The sequence below is a fragment of the Cryptomeria japonica genome, chromosome 3 (genome assembly GCF_030272615.1).
Source record: "Cryptomeria japonica chromosome 3, Sugi_1.0, whole genome shotgun sequence".
Taxonomy (NCBI): Eukaryota; Viridiplantae; Streptophyta; class Pinopsida; order Cupressales; family Cupressaceae; genus Cryptomeria; species Cryptomeria japonica.
In genome coordinates, this window is record NC_081407.1 from 188,669,390 (window position 1) to 188,696,323 (window position 26,934).

Genomic DNA, 26,934 nt, shown 5'->3' on the forward strand with positions numbered 1-26,934 from the left:
GTTTCTAAATACTAACTAAATGACTAAGATGATCATTATGTCAATATTATAATACTATTTTAATAAATTCCACTTCATCCCTCCCATTCAATTTGATCCTTCTTCCCCTTAATATCTTCCAATGTGAGGGAAAGGTCACACCTCTTCATGTCTGCCTTTTGGCAAGAGTCACAACCTTTCACAATTAGCACCCTTTGAAAGGGTACAACCCTTCATAATTTCTACCCTTTTGAAAGAGTCACTTCCTTATTTACTTCCCATTCTTTTCTTCTTTCCTTAATCCTTCCTTCATTCACATGCTCCCTTCTTTCTTCCTTTCTCAATATCCCCCCCATTCAAATAAGTTCTCTTCTCCCTTTTATATCTCATGTTGAGGGAGTTACAACTTTTCATTTCATGACTTTTGACCATTCATTAAACTTAACTAAATTTTAATTATTTTAATTTTAAACTTTATATTTTTTTTTAATTTAATTTTTATTCTGTTATATTTTTTTTTAATTTAATTTTTATTCTGTTATATTTTAATTTTATTATTAGCATTTATTATTAAATCCTACTTCAAAATGGGGACATTACACCAAAACCTTGAGTTGCAACAAATCCTTCAATGAGATGACAAACTGTACCTTTCAAAATATAGTACAAATCAGTTTGTAGATGGGTTGGAAACAAGTTACAACAGTCACAAATGATTTGGAATCTCACCCATATTAGAATTATGATTGCTGAAATATTTGTTCCCTTTAGCTAAAACCTTCTACTGACATCAGCTAGTGATAAAACTTTGATAATGTGCAAAATTGTAGCTGTTCATGACTGATGACAGTAGCCTATAATCTGAAATTAGCAAGACCAGTAATATCACAATGGTATAACAGTTGCAATACTGAAACTTGCAAAAATAGAAAATGTGAGCAATCTAAAGGATGAAAACATCCCTACAAAGACTGAAAATTCTTTGTTAGCAGTCACAGACTCACAAATTGAAAACACTCCTTCCCATGACTAAGAACACTTGCATATCCATTTGTGTAAGTGTAACTGAAATAATATGGTGGCTGATAATGGTGATAACAGCAGCATTAATGATGACAGTTTGGTTCATAGCTGTTTTGGGTATGCCCCCTCCTCCCTTTGGTGAATATTTGCAGTTGCACAACCTTCCAAGTTCGATGCTACCTCACTATACTTTTGCTACACCTCTCTTATTGTTATGTGCACTTCTCCCTGAGGTCTCCATGTGATGCTCATGACTGCCTTAATAAGATAGCTACTTGACACACAACTCGCTTTATCTTGAATCCCTTCTTAGTAATGAACTTCCAAAATAATTGTAATCAATACATCTACAACTATACACACCTCTTCTATATTGCTGTTATAATGGTCACCTTGGTCTCCACAAGTCGTTTCCATGTTGCCCCAAGTGGTTCCATGGCTGTAGCATTGCATTCTCTTAATTAGAACTGTAGTGGCTGGAAACCATCTTATATCAACTGCAGACATTTCACCAATGATAATAGGTGGGAATTACATCCTCCTTGTGATAAAAACTTCCTGACGGCTGCGAATAGAATGTGGGGAAAGCTAGAAATGTGGGTAACAATAGTTTTAGAATTGAAAGCAACCTTACAATGATCCATGGGTCATAGTTCATGCCACCAAAACAACTAGCCATTTTAAGTTGATGATTCTTACCCAAAAGATCCTGTTTTGCTAATATCTCATTGGGTGGCCATCTTCAATGTGCCACATTGAACCTATTTAAAATAGACTAAACATTATCATAATGAAGTATCTTACCTTGGAGTGGATCCTTGATGATCTCCATGCATTGAGTGGCTTGGATTCCTTGAACACTCACCTCTCTTCTTTTCACTTTATCCATGCTTGAGACTCCATTCAATATGACCTGGAGTATCACCTCCTTCTCATCCATCTTGAATTTCAACTCTATAATGTACTTTTCAAAGAAGTGTGACCATCGTATGCCAATAATTGTTCACCTCTTCTAAGCTGGTGTTATAATGTTTACCTTGGACTCCAAAGACACTAACCATGATGTCTCAAGCTTTCCTACTTGAAAAATGGTTTGGATCAGATTGTAGATGGGCTGGAAGGTGGCTGTAACAGTCATACATCACTCCAAATTTCTGCCCCAGCAGCACTAAAAATGCTGGGATGTTTGCACTTAGTGATCTCAGCATGTGATACCTTCTACACACAACATTAAACCAAGAGATATTTTCCATACCTTGGCTGTAACACTAAATTCTTTTGCTTAGAATTAGAAATGTAATGGCTGGAACCCACCTTGTACTAGCTGTAAACACCTCAACAATGATAATGTGCTGGAAACTCTGCCAACATGTGACTGAAAACTCTTCTTTGGCTACAAGGAAAGTGTAGGAAGTGCTGGAATTTTTTAGCGCAGCAAATCTAAAATTGGGAGCCATACTCATAGTGACCCTTGGCTTGTGCCTATTACAACTGATACTCATTTTTATTATGTCAACTTTGCTATGGTAAATTGATGTATTAAACAAAGGAGACAAAGGCTCCTTAAATAGATTTACAAGGACAATGTTTCTAAATGAAACAATCGTGAACTGAAGCCAGAATTAGAAACTAACTAAACTAACTAAGATGATCATTAAAGAAACAATACATTATTTAATACCCTCCCTTAATAGTCATCGTCCTAACAACCCTACAAAAGACAATCTGCAGGTCTTTTGATCACAAACACAATGAAGGCTGCCCCTTCTCTTCAGAACACTTTGCTGCTGCTGAGACCCTCCCTGGATCTTTAAAATGTTAATGATCAAGATAATAGAAACCTTTTAACCTGATGTTGGGAAAACAAAAATTGTCCCTCCTTGTAGCCAGAGACACTGATAACAACTTCTCAAACTGAAACCACGATTTTGAGGAAAAATTGGCAAACCCTTGCGTAAACCGTTGCCCAAGCAACTCTAGGTGTGATCCAAAACAGCTGCAAGAAACTATGACTTTTGTGGAAAAAATTGCCAAACCTTTGATGTGATGCGGAGATCATCCACGAAATAGTAATTTTCTTTTTAGGAAAAAATAATGAAACCCAAAAACGATTCAAACACGATTTTTGAGGAGAAAAATCGATCAAAACCTATAAATGATTTTTGAGGAGAAAATAGCACAAAACCCAAAAACTGAAACATCAGAAAGTAGCTAGCACAAAATCCGAGACATGAATCATCATACAAAACTTCGTTTTTTAGGAAAAATGGTAAAACCCTTCCACACTTTTTAAGGAGAAAAATTAGAAAAAAAACCCACCACTAATTTTTATGGAAAAAAATTAGAAAAACCAACACTAATTTTTTATGGACAAAAAATTAGAAAACTCATACAACTAGAGAGCCTTCTCGACCTTTGGAAACCCTAACTAGGGCATATAGGAGCAAACATAGAACCAAAAAGAACTCAAAGGACTTTGTGCGGGTTGCGAGTTCTAAGAAAAACCGCAGACATAAGAACCCAAAAATCCACATCGCAGGCAACAAAGAGGCATCCGAACAGAGATAAGGGCGCCTTGACACGTCTGTAAAACACATCCTTGACACATCTGTAAAACACAACCTTTGTCAAAAAAAAAAACGGTGTGGGATTCCAGAGAACGGTTCACAAAACTTTCGCTCGAGTAGAAAATGTTAGTTTTCATGATCAGATTATCCACAATAAACAGAAAACTAAAGTTGCACAGTAAAGCATACAAATAGAGAATCACACAACACAAGACTACCCTGGGAAAACCTCCCTCTAGGAGGAAAAACCCAGCAACAACAGATCCTCAGATCTGATTATGTTATATTGAATTGTAAGTACAATAACAACCCAGCTAGGGCACAATTGGAGCAGACTTATCTGAGACTTAAGTTCTGATCTGAACTTGATGAATTTCCAGAATGATAAAGAGCAGACCCCTAGTTCATGTTCACAGTCTGCAGGAGCAGATTTAGGCAAATATCTTCGACACAAACATGTTAGCCCAGCATGAGGAGAGATTCGCTAGGCTTGAGAGTGATTTGCTTGCCTAGAAACCCAATATGTCACATGAAATCAGGTTCGCCATGCATGATAATGACTTTGCTGTCCTCTAGGAAGAATTCGCTGTCTTCTAGGGTGAATTCGTTGACTTCTGAAGTGCAGATCAGAATTCGCATATAGCAGAAGATGATCGCATGAATACAAAAATATATCTTTAAGCCTTGCAAGTGGCTGGTATATATATATGGGGTTCATCCTTTTATTTATCTCGAAGTCGGCCCATTTAACCTTGGGCGCTAATACCATTTTACATATTACAATGATGTGGATAGGTCCACACGTTTGGAGTGTAGACTTAACTTCGCACATTTCAATATAGGGTCGGCCCTATAATGGAAGCATGAGTTTCTTTTATGTTTGGCGTGAGGATATAGAGGGGCCAGCCCTATTTGTTTTACACATAAATACAATACAATAGATAGGGCCCTGCCCTATAAGGATTCGGATGATGCCTTAAGGCAATCCGAATCCTATTTATTTTCCTAACCTAGTTACAAAATCAACAGAAAAAACTCGAACTAAGAAATTGCATAACAAAAAAACTTGTCGCGAGTAGAGAAAAGGAGGGCCGTCGCGATAAACAAAGGTAAAAAAACTGGTTAGGAAAATCAAAAGGGTCAACACAAGATCTGGTTCGTCCAAAAGGCTGCTTGATTTGGTGAAAATGGTGCCCAGAAATGGAAGAAAACTAGATGAAATCGTGGATGCAAACCGCTCGCAAGTTGTATAGAGAAAAACCAATGCCTCAAATGCCTGTGAAATACCCTTTCCTTTGAGCCACAAACCAATAGACGTAGGTTTGCAAACAGAAGCTCACAAACACATAATACAACATTTAAACAAACTCCTACAAATTTTTTATTTTCATAAAAAATTGAAGAACAAATTTTTGGAAAAAAATGCAGATCAGAAGAGGCTTGAACTTTTCTTAAAAAATTCTTCAAATTTTATGAAATCCCATCGAGCCACTTTGATACCATTTTATGGTAAATCGATGTATTAAATAAAGGAGATGAAGGCTCCTTAAATAGATTTACAAGGACAGTGTTTCTAAATGAAACAATCGTGAATTGAAGCCAAAATCAGAAACTAACTAAACTAACTAAGATGGCCGTTAAAAAAACATTACATTATTTAATAAAGTTCAAGATTTGCAACAAGAAAGTCCCATCTTACGATTGTTCCATTTGGTAGCCACCTTAGGGTTGTAATATTGAACTTAGTCAAATTAGACCAAATACCATTTTGATCAAACATCTCAAGTTTCAACTTTCAAAAGTTGTGATTGTCACCCAATAATCTTCCATCCACATAGCCTCAAAATCTTGACACAAAATGACATCCATTTTGCTTATCATCATCTAGCATCAAGCATCGTGTGGTAACCATTTCCATTTGGCCGTCCCCTATCTTGTCTTCAATTGTGGTACTTAGCTTCCATGATTGATTTATGTCTGTGAACATTCACAATGCACAATACACCCTATATGGTTCCTCATTAAATTCCTTTCAATGCAAGAGGTACACAACTCAATAGTGATATCAATACCTCTATCCACTTTTACCCCCAAAAGATTACCCGGATCCTAGATGCAAAACAATCTTGAACTTGAATTAGAGAGTCGACACGACCTATATTGCAAGTTCTATCTTTTACTCTATTATCCTTTTTAGCATGCTTTCCTTCATGACAAGAGTTTTGTAGTGACATAAGGAAGCAACAAATTGGAAATATTTTCATAACTTAAGCTGCAGATAAAATGCTCAACCTTTTTCACTGAAGAAAATGTTTAGATATCCTCAACGCATTTATGTGACTCAAAACTGCCAACTTTGGGCTAACCAAAGTATTTTTCTCAAATGCATATCCATCCACAATGCTACTCTGCAAATTAATCAATGGCTCACCATTTGGAAGTTTAAAAGGCAGTGCATGATTTGGTGCATCTTCCTTCAACTTGGGCTCTATGTATCTGACAAGTTAAGCGTTTTCCTCCTTGACTTCATCAATATTTTCCTGACATATACAATCATTAGATGTCAATAAAACATTTTCTATTACCAAAGATATTTTACCTTCAACTTGTATGTTAGACCCCTTTATCTTTGCCCAATGATCTCTTGTGACTTTGAATTTAATAGACAACCTTTGACTTTTCTTCTTCCTTTCTCAGCCTCCTTATGTTGTCATATAGGCCTCTTTTATTTGGATATCTTACTTCGATAATATCCAAGTAATCATCAAAGGAAAATTCAGATTTGATTTCATCAAACATCTCTTGCTATTGGTCAAGGATTTTGGAGGGTTCAAACGGGTACCTTTCTTGGTTCCTCCGTATTTTCAACAACACCTTTTGAATAGGATTTATCTCTTCTTTTTTTGGCAAGAATTTAGGTCTCCAATCCATGTGCTCTCTCCTAAGTTACCCTTTAACTCGTGTCCATTGTAGATCTGAAATCAAAAGTTAGCTTTCAAACCTGTAGGTTGGCAAGATCAACGCTCTAATGCCATTGTAATGCCCTTGATCAAAATCATGCAATTTTTTGTGCAAGTTAATGATTTATTGTATTTTTCTGAATTTTGAAAGCGAAGCCTAACTTGAACAGCAAATAAAAATTGGAAATAATTGATTTGAAACACTCTAGCTAACCCTCATTTGGTGATACAACTCTTCATATGAACAATCTTATTAATTACAATTGCTGATACAAACCCAAAGTTACTCCAAACACCCAGATTTGAATAAAATAATCACGTCAGCATCATTCCACAGCACATGTAAAATTCCACGAAAAAAATATACAAGTAATGTTGATTATGGAAGTTTCTCATCTTAAATTAAAAAGCATGTTTAGCATTTGATTATCCCACATTGATTATAATTGTGAGACAAGGTAAGCCTTATAGCGGATTCCAACCAAAAGCTTTTTCACTTTAGAAGCAGGTATTTGCGTGAAGGGTCCCAGTGATGTGTTAGCATTCTCCTCTCTTTGATACTAATACCTCATATAGTTGCTTATGCGCTTATTGGTTGAGTTAATATTTAATAATTAACAGTGTACATGAGATGGGGTTCATATAGAATGACTTTCATGGAAATTGGTTGTGGCTGATGAGACCTACTACATTCTAAAATCTCACAAAAAAATAAATTCCAAATGATGTTTACTATAGATGCTTCAATAAACTCAAAGTAAGAAACAGGCAGGGGTTTTATATTTCCACATTGAGAGAAGGTAGGGTTATGAGGCATTCTATGTACCAAAAGCTTTGCTAGCATGGAAGTAAGGATTGGGATGAAATTCCCTGGGTTGATTTGCTTGCATCCTCTTCTTGGAACTAAGATTGTTTAGAGGTGCTTGTGTGCTTTGTGGGTCCCCATCCTTTGTGATTGTTGTTTAATGTACGTGAGAAAAGGTCAGAAGAGATTTCTGTTCATGGAAATTGTTTTTTGCAGATGACTTGTATCCCATGGTTAAAATTTCACAAAAATAAATTGTCCAGACTGTGTTTACTGTGGAAGCTCCATTTACTTTAAAATACTAAAATATGTTGGGTTTGATAATACAGCACAAGCTTTGCCAAGTCAGAAGCAGGCTTTGAAGTGAGTTTGTGGGTTGATGTGTTAGCATTCTCCTCCTCTTGGGTACTAAGATTGCTTGGATGTGTTATTTTGTTTTTTGGGTCCCTTTGCATTCTAATTGTTACCAATGCATGTGAGTGACAGGATACATAAGAAATGACAACTGATGGAAATTTGTCATCACAGATGAATTGTGCTACATGGTTGGAATCCCGCAAAAGTAAAAATATTTAAATGTTGACTATCACTTAATGTAGCGTCGTAAATTGTACGCACTTGCTAAAGTGGTACAATTTCACACTTGGTTTAGCTCCCGCCTTGGCGCATTTTGCATTTTGCATTGCATTTCCCCTTTAGCACTTAATTAATTAAAGTAATTAGGTCTAAGGTCCTATTTCATCATCTTCCACATCATAAAGTTGGGCCCTTTTCATTAAAGTGTGCCCCTTTTATTTTATTCCTCCAATACATCATTTAATCAAAAACCCTAATTAGGTCCTATTTTGAACTTGGGGGCTTGATTTCGGGGGTCAAAACATCTTGAAATCAGCTGTAACTTCGGGATTTTCTCTAAAATCATCATATCCGACGGCCCTGAAAATTTGGTGAAAAGTTGTCAGGACCATGGCGCCCAGAGTGCACACGGTCCCGGACATTTTTCCCGAAATTTTAGGAGCGCAATCCAATCATAAAATAAAGCTTAACCCCAAGAAATTGGCGGGAGATTCAATCTCTAGGTCGGCCAAAAGTTGAAATTAAGACCTAGGGTTTCATATATAAGAGCTCTCTTTCTTCATTTGAAAGGATCCGAATTTTGGTTTCAGGGGCCTTCTACGCAGCGAAAGAGCAGATCTTTGAAGACTTCAACAACATTCAATATCCATCCATCAAGCATTCATCAATTTCATTCATCCATTTAGGGCTTTGAAGACATTGAAGAGCAATAGGGGATCACCGACTGAAGATTGGCTTGTACCCCTCCCTTGGGGTTGGGTATGATTTCATGTTGTTTTCATGTCTTTGCATAAGCCTCATTATATCATTTGTATTCATGCTTTAGATCACTTTGCATCTTGATTTGGAGCATTTACATTAACATTTACAAGCAATTAGGGTTTACTTTCTAGGTTGCTCTAGTTTGCTTACTTGCATTTTAGGATCTTGCACACACACAAGGTCTGCACACACACTATTTTACAATACAACTTGGCTATTAGTGGAGGTGGAAATCACCAAAGCGGGGGTTTGACTAAGGCAAAACCCTATATAGCCGCCCACCATACCTTTTCAGATATAAGTGCATATTTCGGGATTCGGACGACGCCGCAAGTTGCAGATCCGGCAGAAGCAGACAGGAACTGAGCTACACACCAAATTTCAGGGCAAAAGACTAGGACAGGGGCGTGGGGCGCCCTGGTCCCTCTGTCAGACAACAAGTTTCAGCATTTCCGACAGCTTTTCAGGTTGCAAAACAGCAGTTTCAGGAGCAGTATCAGGACAGTGGCACCTACGCCCCCGTCCCGAACATTTTCACTCAGATTTTAACACCGGGTACGCATTTGCATTCTTGCCTTGTCCTTGTGTTTACAACTTTCCATTGTTTAATCTCAATTCTGCATACTTGCACTTTAGGGTTAGGAATTGAACTTGCATCATTTTATCTTTCAATTACAGCAAAGGAATAGAAACCCTAATAGGTAGCCCGTGGCTCTCTCTTCCACAAAAAGAAGTAGCCAATTGTGTGATACCTCTAGGCTCTTTCGTATTCCACAATGTGTGTCAAAAGGTAGGATTAGGGCATGTTAGCCTAGTCTCGCTTTTTCCCCTACACAGAATCCCACAAAAGTAAAAATATTTAAATGTTGACTATCACTTAAGAATCTGTTTTTGTAAATATTCCAAAAACATTTTTTTCGTGATTGGTTTGGTGTTTCCTGAAGATGCTGAGGCAGATGGGTACAATGAAGTCCTCAAGGTATTGGTATTTGTTAAGTTCCTCAAGCAAGTAGACTGTTATAGTGAAGTCCTAGAGGTGGTGTTAGATAAATCATCCAACTGAAAGAGGCATCAATTACATGAAATTTTTGAATCCCATGAGGCATTATTATTCGCAAAATCTGAACTCGACCAGATATTGATATGTCATTATATCTCCTAGGCATGTGATAGTGGTGTCCTTGAGCACCATGAGGCACTGCTGTCAGTAAAGTCCATAGGTCATTGAAGGCACTGATTGCATGAAGTCATTGAGTTCCTTAAGGAATTGAAATTTCTAGAATATAATTTTAATATTATTATTTTTATGCTAGGTGATGGAGATGGTCCCTCAAGGAATTGAAATTTCTAGAATATAATTTTAATATTATTAGTTTTATACTAGGTGATGGAGATGAGATGGTCAGAGTCCTTATGTGGTGTTGCGCTAAAGAGTAAGTGTCATGGGACACAACCTTGGATGCAGTTTGGTGATGGTTTCCCTCTGTACTAGATCTACGAGATTTTCATTTTCCAATTTGTGAGTTGGGTGTAGGCATACAGGTGGGGTGAAATGTAACAGAGTTAGTTGTTTTGCATCTTTCCTTGTGTGTAAGTATTTGGGTGGGACAATCAGGAGCATACAGCTTGACATTATTTGCTATCATTGAGGGTGCCAAGGTTGAACATAGAAAAGTCTATTGTTTTCTGGATTTCTGTTACATTCGATAAGGATTCTAGACTTGCAGTATCTATAGTTGATTATCAGTTATCACCTTTGTCACGATGTTATATGAATGTGTTACTTAGCTGTTCCACATTTCTTCAAGCAACATAGAGGACATTCATTGCAGTAGTGGTATCCTGGCAGGCTGTGCATTCTCACTCACTCTATTGTGGTAATGATGAACTATAAAATTTTGTCTCTATGATGCTGGTTGAAATGGAGGTTGATTCCTTTGTAGTGTATCTACCACTATTGTGGTTTTGGCCTATGATGTTATTGTGATGGGTTGTATAGTTGCATGTGTTTCGTGCTAGCTAGATTTTCTTAACTTCTAGATATCGTTTTGAACTCAATTGCAACTTGCAATGCTTGTAACAGAATGCATGTTTGAGTTTTCTTGTGCATCATCACAGTCAAATAATTTGATGTATATTTTTATTCTGATTTATTTATTTCAAATCTTCTCAACTTGTTATCTCAATGAGCATGAATAATAATTTCATTTATTTGGTAATTTCAGGCTGTAGAACTTCAGATGAATATGAAAGAGACAATGCAAGCTGTGGACTTGGAGAAGCAAAACCATAATATTACCAGAATGGAAGCCCTTGCACGAGTGGCTGCATTAGAGGTTTTGTTCTTTACTTGAGACATGTCTATTGTGGCTTGTTATTACTTTCTAATCTGTGGCTACCCATATATGTATTAGAATTCTGTTTATATTGACTAATTAAAAAGATTAAACATTCAAATTTCAGACCATCTAAACTGCAATGTTTTGAGTCTTGACTGAAGCCGTGTTAATTGCAGACAGAAAATGCAGATCTTGCCATGTCCCTTGCTGCAGTACAACGGAATCTTGAACTAGAGGTATGCAAGACTGTATTGTTTAGTTTTAGAACTATCCTGCCATAATGCAGTGCTTGTATTTAACACTTTTTTTAGAAATACTGCATTATTACAATATGGCTAACACCAACATTTTTTTTTGATCGATTAATAGCAACTTGGGCCTGGACCCATATATATATTTCAAAAAAGAGCATTACATAGTTTGTGTGAAGCTGAAACCCAGAGAACCAGGACTACCCAACTAAAACCACCTACAGATGTCTCCTGGCCAAAAGGGCTGACAGCAGCCATCCATATATACAGAGCTAGTAACCCTCCAAATATCTCCGTATGACAAAATGGAGACATAGCTATACACAGTATACCATAGGATATAATCTAAAACTTAAACCGTTATTGAGACCATTACATATATAAAACTAGAACTCAAACCAGAGAGACAAAACCATCTAACCCAGGTTCTGGGCCTTCACCCTAGTCTTCACCGGACAGTTTGTGTTAATTTTAGTGATCAGAATTAGTTAAACTCAGAATTTAACTAAAATGTAAACACACAAGAGACACAAAACACCAAAATACCCTGGGAAAACCTCCCTCTTGGAGGAAAAACCCAGCATCAAAGATCCAGATCAAAATCCTTTAATCATGAGCAAATTACAAGTACAATGAAGATCAGATCACTTTGATTAAGTCACCAACCTAGGGCAGAGCTTTGCGCAATCTAAATCACTGACGTGCAGGCCCTAATTCGCTGATCCCACAAGTAGGGTTTCAGCACCACAGAAGAGGATGATCGCTGCTCTAAATTAGTGAGTTAGACAACTCAACATCGTCCAGCATAGTCGCCCATAATTTGCACAAGTCTGCTCCACAATGGTGATCAGATTCGGGTCTGGAATGGAGCTCAGAATGCTCAGATATAAGGTAGATTCACAGCTCAGATTCCACACTAATTCGCCCAGCCACAAGAACAGATTCGCATTAATTAGGATGACAAATTCGCTAGTAGAAGACCACGGATAGCAGAGCAAATATTCGCTGATGATGAATTGTATTTGGTTGACAAGATTGAGTTTTGTTATATACAAGACTCAATCAATCCTTTGCTCAAGTCGGCTGGCCTAATTTGGCCGACTCAAATTCATATTTCCTTTTTCTATATTGGCGCCCAACCTTGGGATAATAAATTGATTAACGTTACATTGTTTTCCAATTGGGTCCAGCCCAATACTTTATAAGTAATTTGCTCATGATAATATTATGATTATTATAATATATATTTAAATTTTTAATCGCCACTTAGGCATCACTAAAAATTTAATCCACATAATCCGATTCTAGCTATCAAATTTCAACAGTTTGGGCCACAGTCTTCATGTGCTTGTAATGCCCCCTTCCCAATTTGCCCTAAGGTCACAATTGCAACAAATTTGGGTTAGGGTTACGTCTTACCAGATAAATATCTCTTTAATGATGCAATCCTAGATTTAAATCCTGCAATCACAACATGAACAACATATGCAAAAATACACATGTATGTTTAATTATTAGGGTTAGGCAATTACATCATATTCATAGATTATCAATAATACAAGCATATTAGGTTTTGGGAGAAGGGACATGATGGGTTCGCCTGAAGCCATTTCTACACCAAGCCTAAGAGTGGATGTCTATCACAACCCTCTTGCTTGGCGGCTTGTATTTGCTTTCCCCATCAATGTCTCATCCCCTGAAAGACACTTGCCATCTTATGGAATTGGGTGGGGGTCATAAGTGGGTTACTTGGCTCTCTACGTAAGTGCCCTTTGGTCCTAGGAGCCATTACAATCAACTCTAGAATGGCCTACATAGCCTTGTATACCCCTTTTGCTTACACCCCAGGCCCTTCCTACAATGTGGGCTCCAGTCAATCAAGCTGAAATATCCTGAAATATCCCCGAATGGATATAATAGGAAAAAAACGCTATCTACCTTAAAATGTTATGAATGGTAGGCTAAGCCTTGCCGCCTCCTCTCCATGTATCACATCTAGCCGAGAGTTGCATCCATTATTGCCAAGATCTGGCAGATAGGCTCCCAATCTCTAGAATTTATGTCTTTCTTGCTTTGCCAATTGAGTTGGCTTGCTGTGTTGCTAGACAACAACAAGGCACAATTGAACTTTGCCTATGTTGGTAGGAACTCGTGTCCCTTGGTCTCACTCTAGGTGTAGATTACTAGCTCTTGCAAGTGATCAGCTATGAGAAATGATAGGCTGGAGTATCATCCCTCCTATTTGTGATTGCTGAGATTCAGAGATTTTTGCCCTAGCAAGCAATGCATTTGTTTAACGTAAATATCATAAACACTTCTCTATCCTATCCTCCTAGCATACGCATATATACCCATCCTTACAAAGTCGGACTCAGGAAACTGTTGTGACGTTTTCACACATCGCCCCATTGCAAATGGGGACCCTTGCTTTTTTTGTTTTTTTAGGGTTTTGTTAGTTAGCCTTTGCATTTTGAGTGTCGCCCAGGGGATCACATGGATAGCAAGTCCGGCTTGAGTGATGTCTTGATCCTGAAAATTTGGCTAAGTCTGGAATGTCCTGAAAATTTGGCTAAGTCTGAAAGTCCTGATCTTGAAATTTGGCAAAGTCTGGAATGTCCTGATCTTGAAATTTGACTAAGTCTGGAAACTGAAAAACCTCAAAAAACTAGATTTTGCTATATAACTCTTGGAGGTCTGAAACCACTCTCAAACATCCTGAAAGTATACATGGAATATAACTTAAAGTATAAGAAAGAACTTATACTTAAATGTTATATTCCATACAAATTATCCTGATAGAGAGTTCGAAAAGTCAAATTTCGCTCCTGTCCTTCACTGAGGGTCCAGAGCGAAAAAGCTTAGTGGAGTCATTCCCGACCTTGTTTGGACAAATTGAGACATCAAAGGCATGATGGAGGACAAAATGAACGTGATAGAGCATCCAGACTTGATTAAGGACGATGAAATGATGAAGTATTTGTCTAGAAAGGTAAATTCGCTCCTGTCCCTCACCAAGGGACCAGAGCGATTTTATTCATATACACATTTTTAGACCTTGTTTGGACTCGAACTTTTATTCATGGCGTGTAAAGAGATGATATTTTTCTCAGCGAGGGAAATTTGAAGTGAAAAGTAAAAAGATTTGGCCTTGAGAGCAAAAATGGCTCCTGTCCCTCACTGAAGGACCGGAGCTTGAATTCCAATTTCGCATTATCCTTGCAAGATTTAAGTGGTTTCGCGATTTGAGGAGGTCAAGGGAAGTATGTTTTGCTCGTTGAATATAACTTAAGTACGCCAGAATGAAGAAAATCGGCCTAAGTAACAAGTTCGCCCCTGTCCCTCTCCAAGGGACCAAGGTGACTGGCTAGGGCGCTCCTGTCCCTCTATAAGGGACCAGAGCGATTCCTCCACAAGACAAGTTTTTGGCGAAGTGAAATGAGTTTTTAAGTTTGAGGCAAGTAAAAGGAGGCGTAACGAATCTATTGAATATAATTTTGAAGAGTGCAAGACGCCAGTGAAGCCTATTTTGTCCTAGGCGCTCCTGTCCCTCTCCAAGTGACCAGAGCGATTTCTTCCTAAGACAAATTTCTCACCAATTTGAAGCAAATTCCATGTCAAAGATGAGTGAAGGGGAGCATAGCGGATCCATTGAAGATAGTTTTAAACATTGGCAAAGAATGATTGAGCCTACAAATGAAAGTTCGCTCCTGCCCTTCAGTCAAGGACCAGGGCGAAATATTGGTTATTTGGACTTCCCCTTCGAATTTTAATAAATCCAGGCCAAGGTACAAGGGGGCGAGGATGTTTGGGACACTTCGAAGAAGAACAAAGTTGCAAGGACCATGAAAAGTGATGAAATTACCCAAGTTCGCTCCTGTCCCTCTCCTAGGGACCAGAGCGAACTGTCCAAGTATACTTAATTTTGAGATGTCACTTCCATTTCAAACGTTCAAGAAGGAGTAAGAGACACCATTTTATACTTTGAAGACAATCGAAAGTTGATAAGAACAAGGATTAGCCCAAGGAACAAAGGTTCGCTCCTGTCCTTCAGTCAAGGACCAGAGCGATTTCTATGAAGACCATCATCCCTTCCAAAAACCACGCCAAGGCAAAGTTATACAAGGTTGAAAATGTCTTTAGGAAGATGATGAACGAGAGGTAACGACAAAAGGTTGGCAAATTTGAGCTAAATGCAAGGTTCGCTCCTGTCCTTCAGTCAAGGACCAGGGCGATAATGGTTCTAAGAGGCATTCATTTACAAAATAGAATCGATCAAGCATCAAGTTACGAATGAAGATCCCAGTTTGGACGTAGGAGATGAAGTTTCAAACGTGAAAAATGCAAGATGGAGGACCTAAATGTATAATCGCTCCTGTCCCTCTCCCAGGGACCAGAGCGATGTGGTTTGTATCCCTTACATCTCTCATGTTTCGGCGTCAATAAATGTTGAAATACATTAAATGCTAAAATTCGATAAAAACTTTGAATCATTTGATTAAAATGGCATTTGAAAAATAGCGCATAAGGCATTTAATAATTGATTGGGCCTTTTAAAAAATCGAAATTATTAAATACAAAGGCATTTAAATTGATTAATTATTAAATTAAATAAAAAGGGAGAGCGCTTGGGGTTATATTTTTATAAAGTCGGCCTCCCTTTTATTTAAATTTGCTTATTATTTGCCTTATTTCTAAAAGTCGGCCTTTGTGAAAATAAAGAGGTAAGCGCCTATATAGTGGAGGTGTGTTTGGCGATTCTAATCCATCATTCATCCACTCACACAAGTGCGATTTGGAGAAGAACAACAAGGTGCGAAATCTGGTCTAAGGAGGAGCGAATTTAGTTGAAGACTAAAGAAGGAGCGAATTTAGTTGAAGACTAAAGAAGGAGCGAATTTTCCTCAAAGCGTTGAAGGCTAGAGGTGGTGAAGTTGATAAAAGAAGCACATTTTGAGGACTTCGATCCACATTTTGCCTAGCAAACTTGCTTAATTTTGCATCTTTTCTTAGATTTAGTTCTCAAGTGGAGGTATGGCGAGATTCTCCTAGTCTCAATTTTGAATTTTGAATTTTCAATTTCAAGTGGCTTAGTTAAATTTAGGAAATGATAATTCAAAGATTTATCATGAAGTTTCCTAATTAAAATCTTGAATCTTCCTTTTAAAGTTTAATTTTTAGATTTCAAGATATATTACTAATTTTAATATTTTGTGTAGGCATCAAATGGAGATTCCGGAGTTGTAAAATCAAGCCAAATCAAGGACGATCAAGCAAGGACAAGGACGACCTTCTTCGATCCAGCCTAGCTAGGACAAGGGCGACCTCCTCCAGCCTAGCATCGACAAGGATGGCCTTCTTTGGACTAACGTCATCAAGGGCGACCTCTTCCAATCTAGCATTCCATGGCGAGGTACAACAATCATCCTGCACATCAAGGACACAAGAAGTTAGAACAAGGGTTCGTTGAAGAAGCAAATAGTTCCAGATGAATTAATTAAAGCTAGCTTCTCAACAACATCAAGTTGAATATCTACCAAGTTACAAGTGTCAGATGAGGTGGCATCCCAGTCATCACTCCTCCAGTCAGTGTGGTCCACCTCAGCATGTCCAGATTCAATGTACCTAACTCATGGAAGGTGGCACAAATTCCGATGTACCTACCCCAGCTATCCATTGGTGGAATTTTCTAGAGAGGACATGTGTCCAAGCAATACAATTTTATCATTGGTCAAGCATTAAATGTTATGTAATGGTTGTAACAAACCCTAATTAGGGTTTTCATTGTAAAATCTTGGCCATTGATCTCGAATCGATCTAAGCCATCGAATTGTATTGTGGGCACTATATAAGCCCTGGCATTTCATTTTGTAAAGGCAATTAGAAATAGGGAGAATATAATTAGAGAGTTAGAAGATAGAGATAGAATAGCAATTAGAGTAGAGTAGAGAGAGAAGGCAAAGATTGTTGCCAAGATGTTGTTGTAAAAGACTTGTAACTTCATTGAAGAAATGGTGAAATTTATGGGTCGATTCGACAATTTGCATGGTCTTTATACTTCTCATATTGGATTTCGTATTATTAGATGAATGGAAGAAATGTGCTTGATTAATGGTGGAATTCGTATATCCATACTACTAGCAGTTTGTTGATTGCAGACTTGCCTTGCGTAGTCAACTGGAATCATTCAGCTTAAGCTTAACTTCAATTGTCGCTTCTTCATTGATATGCATCAACCTGATGGTGTCTATGCTTGCAGTGATGATTTGAACATCATAAAGCTTTTCTTCGAAGATCGCACTAGCCTTGTGGAGATGGTCCTGCGATGTCAAAACAAGACCTAGTTAGAATTTCATCAAAGATCAATCATTGCTCCTACATTCCTTAGTATTAGGATTAGATTCTTTCCTCACCCTCCTCTTTTTTCCTTTTTTTCAAGTCAAAGTGAGTAAAATCCTGTGTCCAGCAATATTCAAAGCAAATCAGAAGTTCAGGCATCAAGTGTAAGTCCCCTTGTGATTCCAGCAAATCACATCATACCACAAAGAGCTTATCCACACGTAGAGACCCTACATACAAGAACCTTGAAGTCATCCTGATTGATCCTTTTTCGCGATATCTTCAGCAATCAGAGACTTTATTCAAGAGAGGATAAGGTACCCTTGGGTATTTTATTCTGTGTTTGATGGTGTACAAAAATACACGTCAACAGAAACCGCCACAAAAATTGGCCTAGGACATAACCGCCAAGACTTAGATAAGGTCGGCTCAAAGGGATCCGTTACAATTATTTAATAATTTTATATATTATTAATTTATTTAATGTTTTATCTTTTCATTTAATAAAAATGCAAAATAGATGGCCTGGCTGACCTAACAACTAACTGGGGTCATTACAATCCAAGTATTTTCTCATGATTGATGTCCTTATTGTCTTTGCACTAGCATCAGTAGGTTCGAAAATGATTTCTTTTAGATATCCTAGATAACCTTTTCCCATTAGATAGTTCCATGCTGATTTTCTCCATGAAGCATAATTATATTAAGTTAGGAGTTCAATTTGAGTTTTCCCCATTGCAAGAATACACAACAAAGAGATGAAAGCAATCAACCAACACAAGATTATGCTCTCAATTTCACTCAATCAAGGATGCCCCCAACAATATATGATCTTAGCATTTTATATTGAGTGTGATTATAGGGGCCACTTGTGAAAACAACAAAGTGGTATTGATCTTATTACATGCAAGTGCTTGGGCACAAAATTGAAAGTACAATTTTTTGATAGAATGATAACAAATCCAATCACCCAATTGCACAATATACAAAAATCTAATCACTTTAAAAAAAATTGCACAAAAAATGTAATTGTAGGAGTCCAAATGGAGGCTTAGAAATTCCCAAAATGAGAACTGCTTAGTAACACCTATGAGAATCTACATTTCTAGAAAAAACATACACTGACATAAAAAATCCTCTACACCATTACAAAGCTAGAGAAATACTGCCCCAAATAAGAAATATTGTTTGCAAAAAGAAACCTATATGATTGAGAACAAAGCCTCTGAGGTTTAGGTGTAGAAAAAAAATGCAAACAGAGAGGGGGGGCAGGTTGGGAGGAAGGGGCTGATGATGTCATGTTGACATCAACATACATAGCAAACAAAGTTTTCCCCAGGTACGGAGTATTCTCTTTGAAATCCAAAACCATTATTTGGTGTATGAAGCTATCGCTGATCATTGAATATTGCTGTTTTTGGGAGAAAACTACCTTGAACCTGCAAAAAATTGCTTTTCAGCACTCAGAGTGGTTTTGCATAGAGGAAGTGCTATTTGGTGGCAATCTTTTCTTGGCAGTAGCTTATGTTAGTGTTTGTGGTCGATTTGGGGTCGTGCATAATAGGGAAGGCAACATGGTGCCCTTTGGAGGTCCATGGCGTATGCTATGGCTACCTGTTGACGTGTATTTTATACACCATCATACACAGAATAAAATACCAATAGGCATCTTATCCTCTCTTGAGAAAAAGCCTCTAACTGCTGAAGATTCGCATAAAGGATCAGTTAGGAAGACTCCAAGGTTCTGGTTAGTAGGGTCTCTACGTGTGGACAAGCTTCCAGCGGTATGATGTGATTTGCTGTATCCTTCAAGGGGTCTTACGCTTCCGAAAGTTCAAGATTTTACTAAACTAAAGAAACTTTTCAAAAAATAACAAAAGAGTAAGGTTTTCAAGGGGTATAATTTAGTCTAACCCTAAGAATGACTTCGTGTAGACATGACTTGGCAAGATTCAACCAACTTCAATTTTGCCATAAGATAACAACTCAATTGAAATTGATGCGATCTTCTAAGGTAACAAGATGATATTCAATACATCAAAGATCAGAGATACTACCACGAAGGTACATATCTAAGGTACCATAATGATTGAAGATTAAGGGATTCAAGGTATTCTCCAGTCGACCATGCAAGGCGTTCCTACAATCAGCAAGAAGCTAGTGGTTTGGATTACGAATCCTACCAAAGATCAAGTCTTACACTATGTCCTTCAAATTAATACACTACTTTGATTGAGTATGATTCAATTGAATTGAACAACCATGAAGATAACCAAGAAAGTTGCAACAAAACACCATAACTTCAATATTTCATTGATTTCCAAGTCATCATATACAACAATTGCTTGAATTCCTTTCCTCAAAACTCAATCTTGCTACAAAATAAAATTGCTTCTAGCTCTAATCTCTCTAATACAACAAACTCTTTGATATCTAACTATTACAAATGAAATGAAAAATGAGGGTATAAATAGCATCCTCAAGTACAATGAAAGGTCCAGATTGAAAGTAGATCAACGATCAAGATCATGACACCTAAACCCTAATTAGGGTTTGTTACAAATGGCCTCCTTTTTACTGAACAATATTAAATGCATAGCCAAATATTAAATTTGGCACAAAAACCTAGGAGACATAAACCAATGACAAATAAGATGCCATGTCATCTATAACAACCTCCCATCTAGAATCTTATTCCCTTTCCAATGTTCTTTTTTAGCATATGCAATGAATCTGGATACGATTCCTTCGATTTCTGCAATTGGAATCTCGGGAAGATTCTTCATACTCTCTTCCAAGTGGATGACCTGATCGAATGCATCTAGAAGAGCTGTGTCCCAAGTAGGTTCAAGTTCTTTCGTTCTTTCAATCAGGAGCATGGTGGCAAACATCTGATCATATTGCTCATCTGTAACATTAGCGTCCTTGCAAAAGATGACCTTGATTCTATCCTCTAATTCCTGCATATCGACATCTGTCTCGACCTCGATCCTTCTACCAAGAATGGTACGAAGTACCTCAAATATTCTGTCCTGGATCGGATTGATCACCTTCTCAACTGTACGTCCAAGCAATGGCTAATCATCCTAGCCCAATGTATCGTACCTTTTCCCTGAACAATCACCTGGATGAAGTAGAACATCCACTTCTCAAAGTAGAAGGCCTGAGGGGCTCCTGTAACTCGGTTGAGCATCGTGATCAAATCTCTGTACTCCTCCTGGAAATCAATCCTGTGCGGTGTGTTCGGGATCTTGCTTAGACGGGGACGGCTCTTGAGTAACCAGTTCTTATTAATTATGCTTAGACAAGCATCTGGATCATCTTCGTACATTGACCTGGCTCCTTCTATGCTCTTGTATATCATGTCCCTGTGCTCTGGAAGATGGAAAGCTTCACTTATAGCTTCCTCTGAAAGGTATGCCAAAGTGTTTCCCTCATTGGACACGATCGTTCTGGACTGTGGATCATAGTGACGAGCACACTCGATCATCAACTCATGGCACTGAATAGCTGGAGGAAAGCCGGCCGCCTTAATGATGCCACTCTCGATTATTCTCCGGGCGACAGGTGATGGCTTGCCAATGTAAGGGACCTCTCGAAATATCTTCGTGCTAAAGTTACCCAAGTTGGTATCTCCAATGTTGCTCCACTTAGACACGATCTTGGTCTCCACTTCTTCGGTCCTCTGATCTTCTTTCATGAGAGCTGAACGACTGGTGGATGCTCCCGCCTTTGGGGTTGCCATACCTACACAACATTTCACAATGAGAAACTAGATCTTGCAATATATAACATAGATTAGAGAATATTTTAGGAAACTTCATGATAAGTCTTTGAGTTATCATTTCCTAAAAAACGATTGAGCTAGGAATTCAAAATTCAAAATTCAAAATTCAAAATATGACGATCTAAAACTTAAAACAATAAAACCAAATCGCCATACCTCACGAGAGAGCTAACTCTAGAATGCAAATGAATAAAATCGCCTAGGCAAAATTGAAGTTATATAGTCTTCAACGTGATCTCTCCTTCAAAATAGCAACTTCGCCACCTTTGATATGTCCTTGACGTAGTCTCCAATATCTTCTTCAAGTTCGCACAATATGAAACTTTAGATTCGCACCACCTTGGATAATATTTGCACCTTCCTTTGGATATAAATTCGCACCTCCTAACTTGAAATGAAATTCGCACTTGAACACAATTTCGCACTTCTCCCTTTGTCTTCGAAATCGCATGTAAGAGATGAAAATGATAATGTGAAAATGACGATTCTCACCTCCCTTTTATAGCGCTCACCTCATATTCTCCGTGAGGCCGACTTGGTAATTAAATAAGGCAATTTAAAACAATTTTTAATAAATAACAAGGCCGACTCTCATAAACCAAGCGCTCCCTTTGATTTTTTTATTAATTAATAAATAAATAATTAAATGCCTTTATTATTTAAATAAATAAATTTCGATTTTTAACAAGGCAAAATAATTAATTAATACCAAGCGCAATATTTAAATGCCATTTAATTGAATTTTCAAAACATATCGAATTTTAGCATTTAAAATAAATTCAAAGAAATGTGTTTGAGCGCCAAAATTTTGAAAATGAAATATACAAACCTCATCGCCCTGGTCCCTTACTGAGGGACAGGAGCGATCCATCATCTTGGTCTTGATTCTTGCAATTTCGACGTCCAAAGTCTCCATCTCCACGTTGGATTTGGCATTTTCGTTGGGTCCTTCGAGCTTGAGTGTCTTGCTTGTGCGAATGAATACCCTTTTAATGTGACATCGCCCTGGTCCCTTGGAGAGGGACAGGAGCGACCTCCATTGTTTCTCCTTGATCTTGCATCTTTAATCTCAAATTTCCATCATGAGGCGAATAATAACCTTGTTTCTCTATTCCATGCTTGTTTCACTTGACTTCTACAAGGCGTTTAGATGTTTGGAAGGATCATCGCCCTTGTCCCTTGGAGAGGGACAGGAGCGATTCATGTGTTTTCTCCATTTCAAGCTTAAATTGGTAACATCTTAACGTTCACCTCCTTTATATCGCCTTCCAAATGATGTTTTAAACTTTGTGCAACTTTGCTTTGACGTGATTTTCAAAGGATAAAGAGTGCTCTAACCAACATCGCCCTGGTCCCTTGGAGAGGGACAGGAGCGATCCCTGTGTCCTGGCTCAAATTTGCAAACTTTTGATCTTTGTTCTTCGTTCATTACCTTCCAAATGGTGTTCTTGTCCTTGCCTATCCTTGCCTTGTCTAGGTTTTGACGGAACATGAGTGTTTTAATAAAAATCGCCTTGGTCCTTGTCCAAAGGACAGGAGCGATATAGGCTCTTTGGCTCAATTGATAACATTTTGACGTTAAAACCTTTGTATATCATCATCGAAAGACACCTTTGACCTTGTATGATCTTGCATAACCCTGACTTAACGTGGTTTTTGAAGGAATTATCAATTATAATCAATATCGCTCTGGTCCCTTGGAGAGGGACAGGAGCGAACTTCAACATTTTGAGCTTGTCCTTGTTTTGACCAACTTGCAATCACTTTCATCGTGTAAAATAAAGTCCCTCGATCCCTCTTAGCCGCTTGGTACTTGGCAAACTTTTGAAATCTAGGCATTTATAGGAATTTCGCTCTGGTCCCTTCCTGGGGGACAGGAGCGAACTAGGGGTCTTGGTGTAAATCCTCCAATGTTGACGACTTTGGATGCTTCGTGCTTGATTGAGACGCTTTAAAACATCTTCACCCCCTTGTACTTTGTCTTGGAATGCCTTGAACTTGGAGGAAAAGGCATCATAATCATTATGTCGCCCTGGTCCCTTGGAGAGGGACAGGAGCGATATTGCTCTTGTAGGCCTCGTTTCACTTCATCACCTTCAAAAACTATCTTCAACAAATTCATCATACCTCCTTTCATCCATCCATGCCTTGAGATTCTTTCAAACTTGGCAAGAAAAACATCTAGGACAAAAATCGCTCTGGTCCCTGCCTGAGGGACAGGAGCGAACTTGGGCATTTAGGTCCCTTGTTGACGTTTGGTAATCTTCAATTTGTCTTCAACGGGTTCGATTCACCTCCTTTCTTGCCTTCAAACATAAAACTTACTTGATTTTTGCCTAAATTTTGCCTTATGAAGAACTTCGCTCTGGTCCCTGGGAGAGGGACGGGAGCTACAAAGAACTTCGCCCTGGTCCCTGACTGAGGGACAGGAGCGATTTTTGCATTTTGGGTCATTCTTCTTCACGACGGCACTTCAAGTTATATTCATTTGATAAAACACATCTCCTTGGACCTCTTCAAATCATCAAGTCGTTAAAATCCTGCAAGGACAAAGCAATATTTGATTTTAAGCTCCGGTCCTTTACTGAGGGACAGGAGCGATTTTGACTCCTGGAGGCATTTCCTTGTTCGTGAAATTCTTCAATTTATATTCAACGGAAAGATCACGCCTTTCTCTATCACTTCCATTTTGAAATTTATCTTGACTCTGCAGGGACAGTAAGATATTTGAAAACGAGCTCCGGTCCTTCACTGAGGGACAGGAGCAATTTTGCTCCTACAGGCCAAAATATCAAGATTTCACAAATTTAATCACTTCACAAGGCAAAAACAAATCATTTCAAATGCCTAGGATCAAAAATCAAAAGGGTCAAAATTTGTTCAAAATTAGTCAATTGGACAAAATTCACATTTCATCTTCAACACTTAGACAAATTTAAGCTCTGCACTCAAAATTTCCAATTGAAAATAGACCATTTTGGCGAATTCATTGCATTCAAAATTGCATCCTACGAAAGGAGGCTCAAAAAAGCTCTCAAAACTGACTGGATTCTGGCCTGAAAAGACGGCAATTAAAACCCTAAGGCTTGACCCTAAATCCAGACAATTGACTGACTAACAAAACCCTAAAAAAACGAAGCAAAAGGCGAGCGAAAAACGAGCAAAAAGAGGGGGTCCCCATTTCAAATGGGGCGATGTGTGAAATGGTCACAACATCTGGCGACACCACTGAGAAATGTTGAAAAACATTTGGGAATCAATCTTTCTAGAAGAAAACTCAGAAAATCTCCCTCAACAAAACCAGGAGTTAAGAAACACTTACAAGAAGAGACCATCCTATTGAGACAAAGTATCAAGTCCACAGTTACCCATGTGTGTGCAAATGCGTTAATTCCCCTCAACAAGACAATCATGATCTTCAGGCTCCCCTGTGATAAGCTACGTAGTTCGTCTAAACTCCAAAAGCATCCTGGATAGAGCCTCGTTGCGAGTCAGACGTCTATAGTCCCGACGAGGTTATCGCCGCAAGCTCACAAACATTGCTCCATTGCCAGCCAGGCGTCTATAGCCCCGACGGAGTTACTCGTAAATTCCCTTTAGCCAATTTGATATTTCTTTTGGCTCATCTTTTCTTTTGATTTTTCTCATTTTTTCATCTTTTCTTTTGATACTGCTTTTCAGTTCCGTCAATTCTTTGGCTCGTGAGTAGTAAAACTCACTAGGGTCTGAGGATTGCGGTGGCGCTGAAGTTAGACTTTAGATTTTTCACTGATCACAGCTTCGCCTGGAAACCATAATGACTCGGAGATTATAAGTGTGTAAAAATATAATAACTAGAGGACAAAATACGTGAGTTCAATAAGCTAATCTACTTCAATGTAAATACGTCCTAACTCAAAGCTTTACTAAAAGAAACTCCCTTTGCAATTCCAAAAGACCTCATGATTTTCCAGGCTAGGAGCCCCAAGCACACGAGAGGTGTGGCTTAAGGGGGGGTGTTGGTGTTGGAAATAAGCCACATAATTTGGAAAGTTCGCTTTCAAGCCTCTGCAAGGTACACGATTTCTCAAATTCGCTCTTGACTCTTGGCAAGGTACGGGAGCTAAATGCAAAAATTCACTTTGGACCTTCTCCAAGGTACATAATTTGGAAAGTTCACTGTAAATCTTGAGTAGGGTACATGACGGGGTCTAAGGCAAGTTTGCTCCAGCAAGGTACAGGGCCTAAATGAAATTCAAGGAGGACAACATTCAAACAACCAAGGCTTGTTCTTGCAACTAGAAATATGATCAGATAACACAAGAAACCTAGGCATGATCCAAGGGGTTCTAGATCTACTTTCATGCTCACAACCGACTGTCTTCACTCCACCCTAAGGAGACCAACCTGACTTGATGACCCTCTAGCTACTTCAATGCAAAGATTAATAGCAAAGACTCTAACACAACCTAGAAAGCAAAAAAAGTAGGGGGTCCCCATTTGCAATGGGGCAATGTGTGAATACCTCACAACAAGAACCTCAAAATCTGGTATCAAGTTTTTTCTGATTCTCTAGGTCACCATATGATGCAAGGGAAGAGCATACTCAACTTTTCAAAATCCACTAAGATTTGCAATCTAGATCACTCAATAAAGAGTAACAAGAAGCAATTCTACAAGCTTTAATACCATGTAAGAGTTGGTATAGAATTGTCTACAGTTACACCATGCAAGATTTGCCTGAAGATGTAGCCACCCAATATCTAGGAGCTTCAAAAGCACAACAAAGATAAAAAATGAGAGAATAATGCTATTCTATGTAATGTGCCTTGTTGGGATATTCCCAATTCTTGCCCTAAAACAACAATTCCAACTTAAAGTTAAGAATGCAATTCATTTACAAATATAAATTTTATATTAATATTACCAATTGTAATGCACTATATAAGATAATCCTGGTTTAGGTCCTACAAACAATAGAGATTGATACTGAAAGTCATTAAGTATTAAGAATTCATGATAACATCTAAATCCACAAAGTATTAAATATCAAGAATACTTGATAGCATTTAAAATATTTTATATTCATCATTAATATCTTATTTTAATACATGTACATACTAACTATTTTAATCAAAGCATATTCCTATGTCAATTGTACTAGGAATTCATTAGGACTATTTGCAAACCACAATCTCAAGCATACTTGTCCTTGTATTGCAAGAGCATGGGTGGATTTGCTGTCCATCCATCTCGGGGTGGTGTACTTGAGAAGACCCTCAAGCCCAGGGGCATGATTGGATTTCTGATCCTCAACACCCCTTGGCCCACAAGCATGGCAGGATTTCAGGTCCATTTCATCTCTTAGTCCACCTTAGAGGCTAGCCATCCTCCTTGACCAAGCCCAAGGGCATGATTGGATTTTTGGTCCTCAACACCCCTTGGCCCATGAGTATTGCAGGATCTCTTTATAGGGAGTTGAGCTGGCCGTTTCTCCTGAAAGATGCATCTGTTCAGGAAACTGATACCATCCCAGTTAAGGATATCACAGGAGACTGTTAAGCCATATC

The 26,934-nt window shown here is 38.2% G+C and overlaps 1 protein-coding gene across 5 annotated transcripts in view; it reads left to right on the forward strand.

Moving 5' to 3' along the window:
* The window catches only part of LOC131037311 (golgin candidate 2), a 98,039-nt gene that overhangs the window by 11,541 nt on the left and 59,564 nt on the right, over positions 1-26,934 (forward strand). For all 5 annotated transcript variants that reach the window (XM_057969407.2, XM_057969403.2, XM_057969404.2 and 2 more), the window contains 2 exons: positions 10,898-11,008; positions 11,188-11,247. In XM_057969407.2, coding sequence (XP_057825390.1) covers positions 10,898-11,008; positions 11,188-11,247 — 171 coding nt within the window. The remainder of the gene's footprint in view (positions 1-10,897; positions 11,009-11,187; positions 11,248-26,934) is intronic.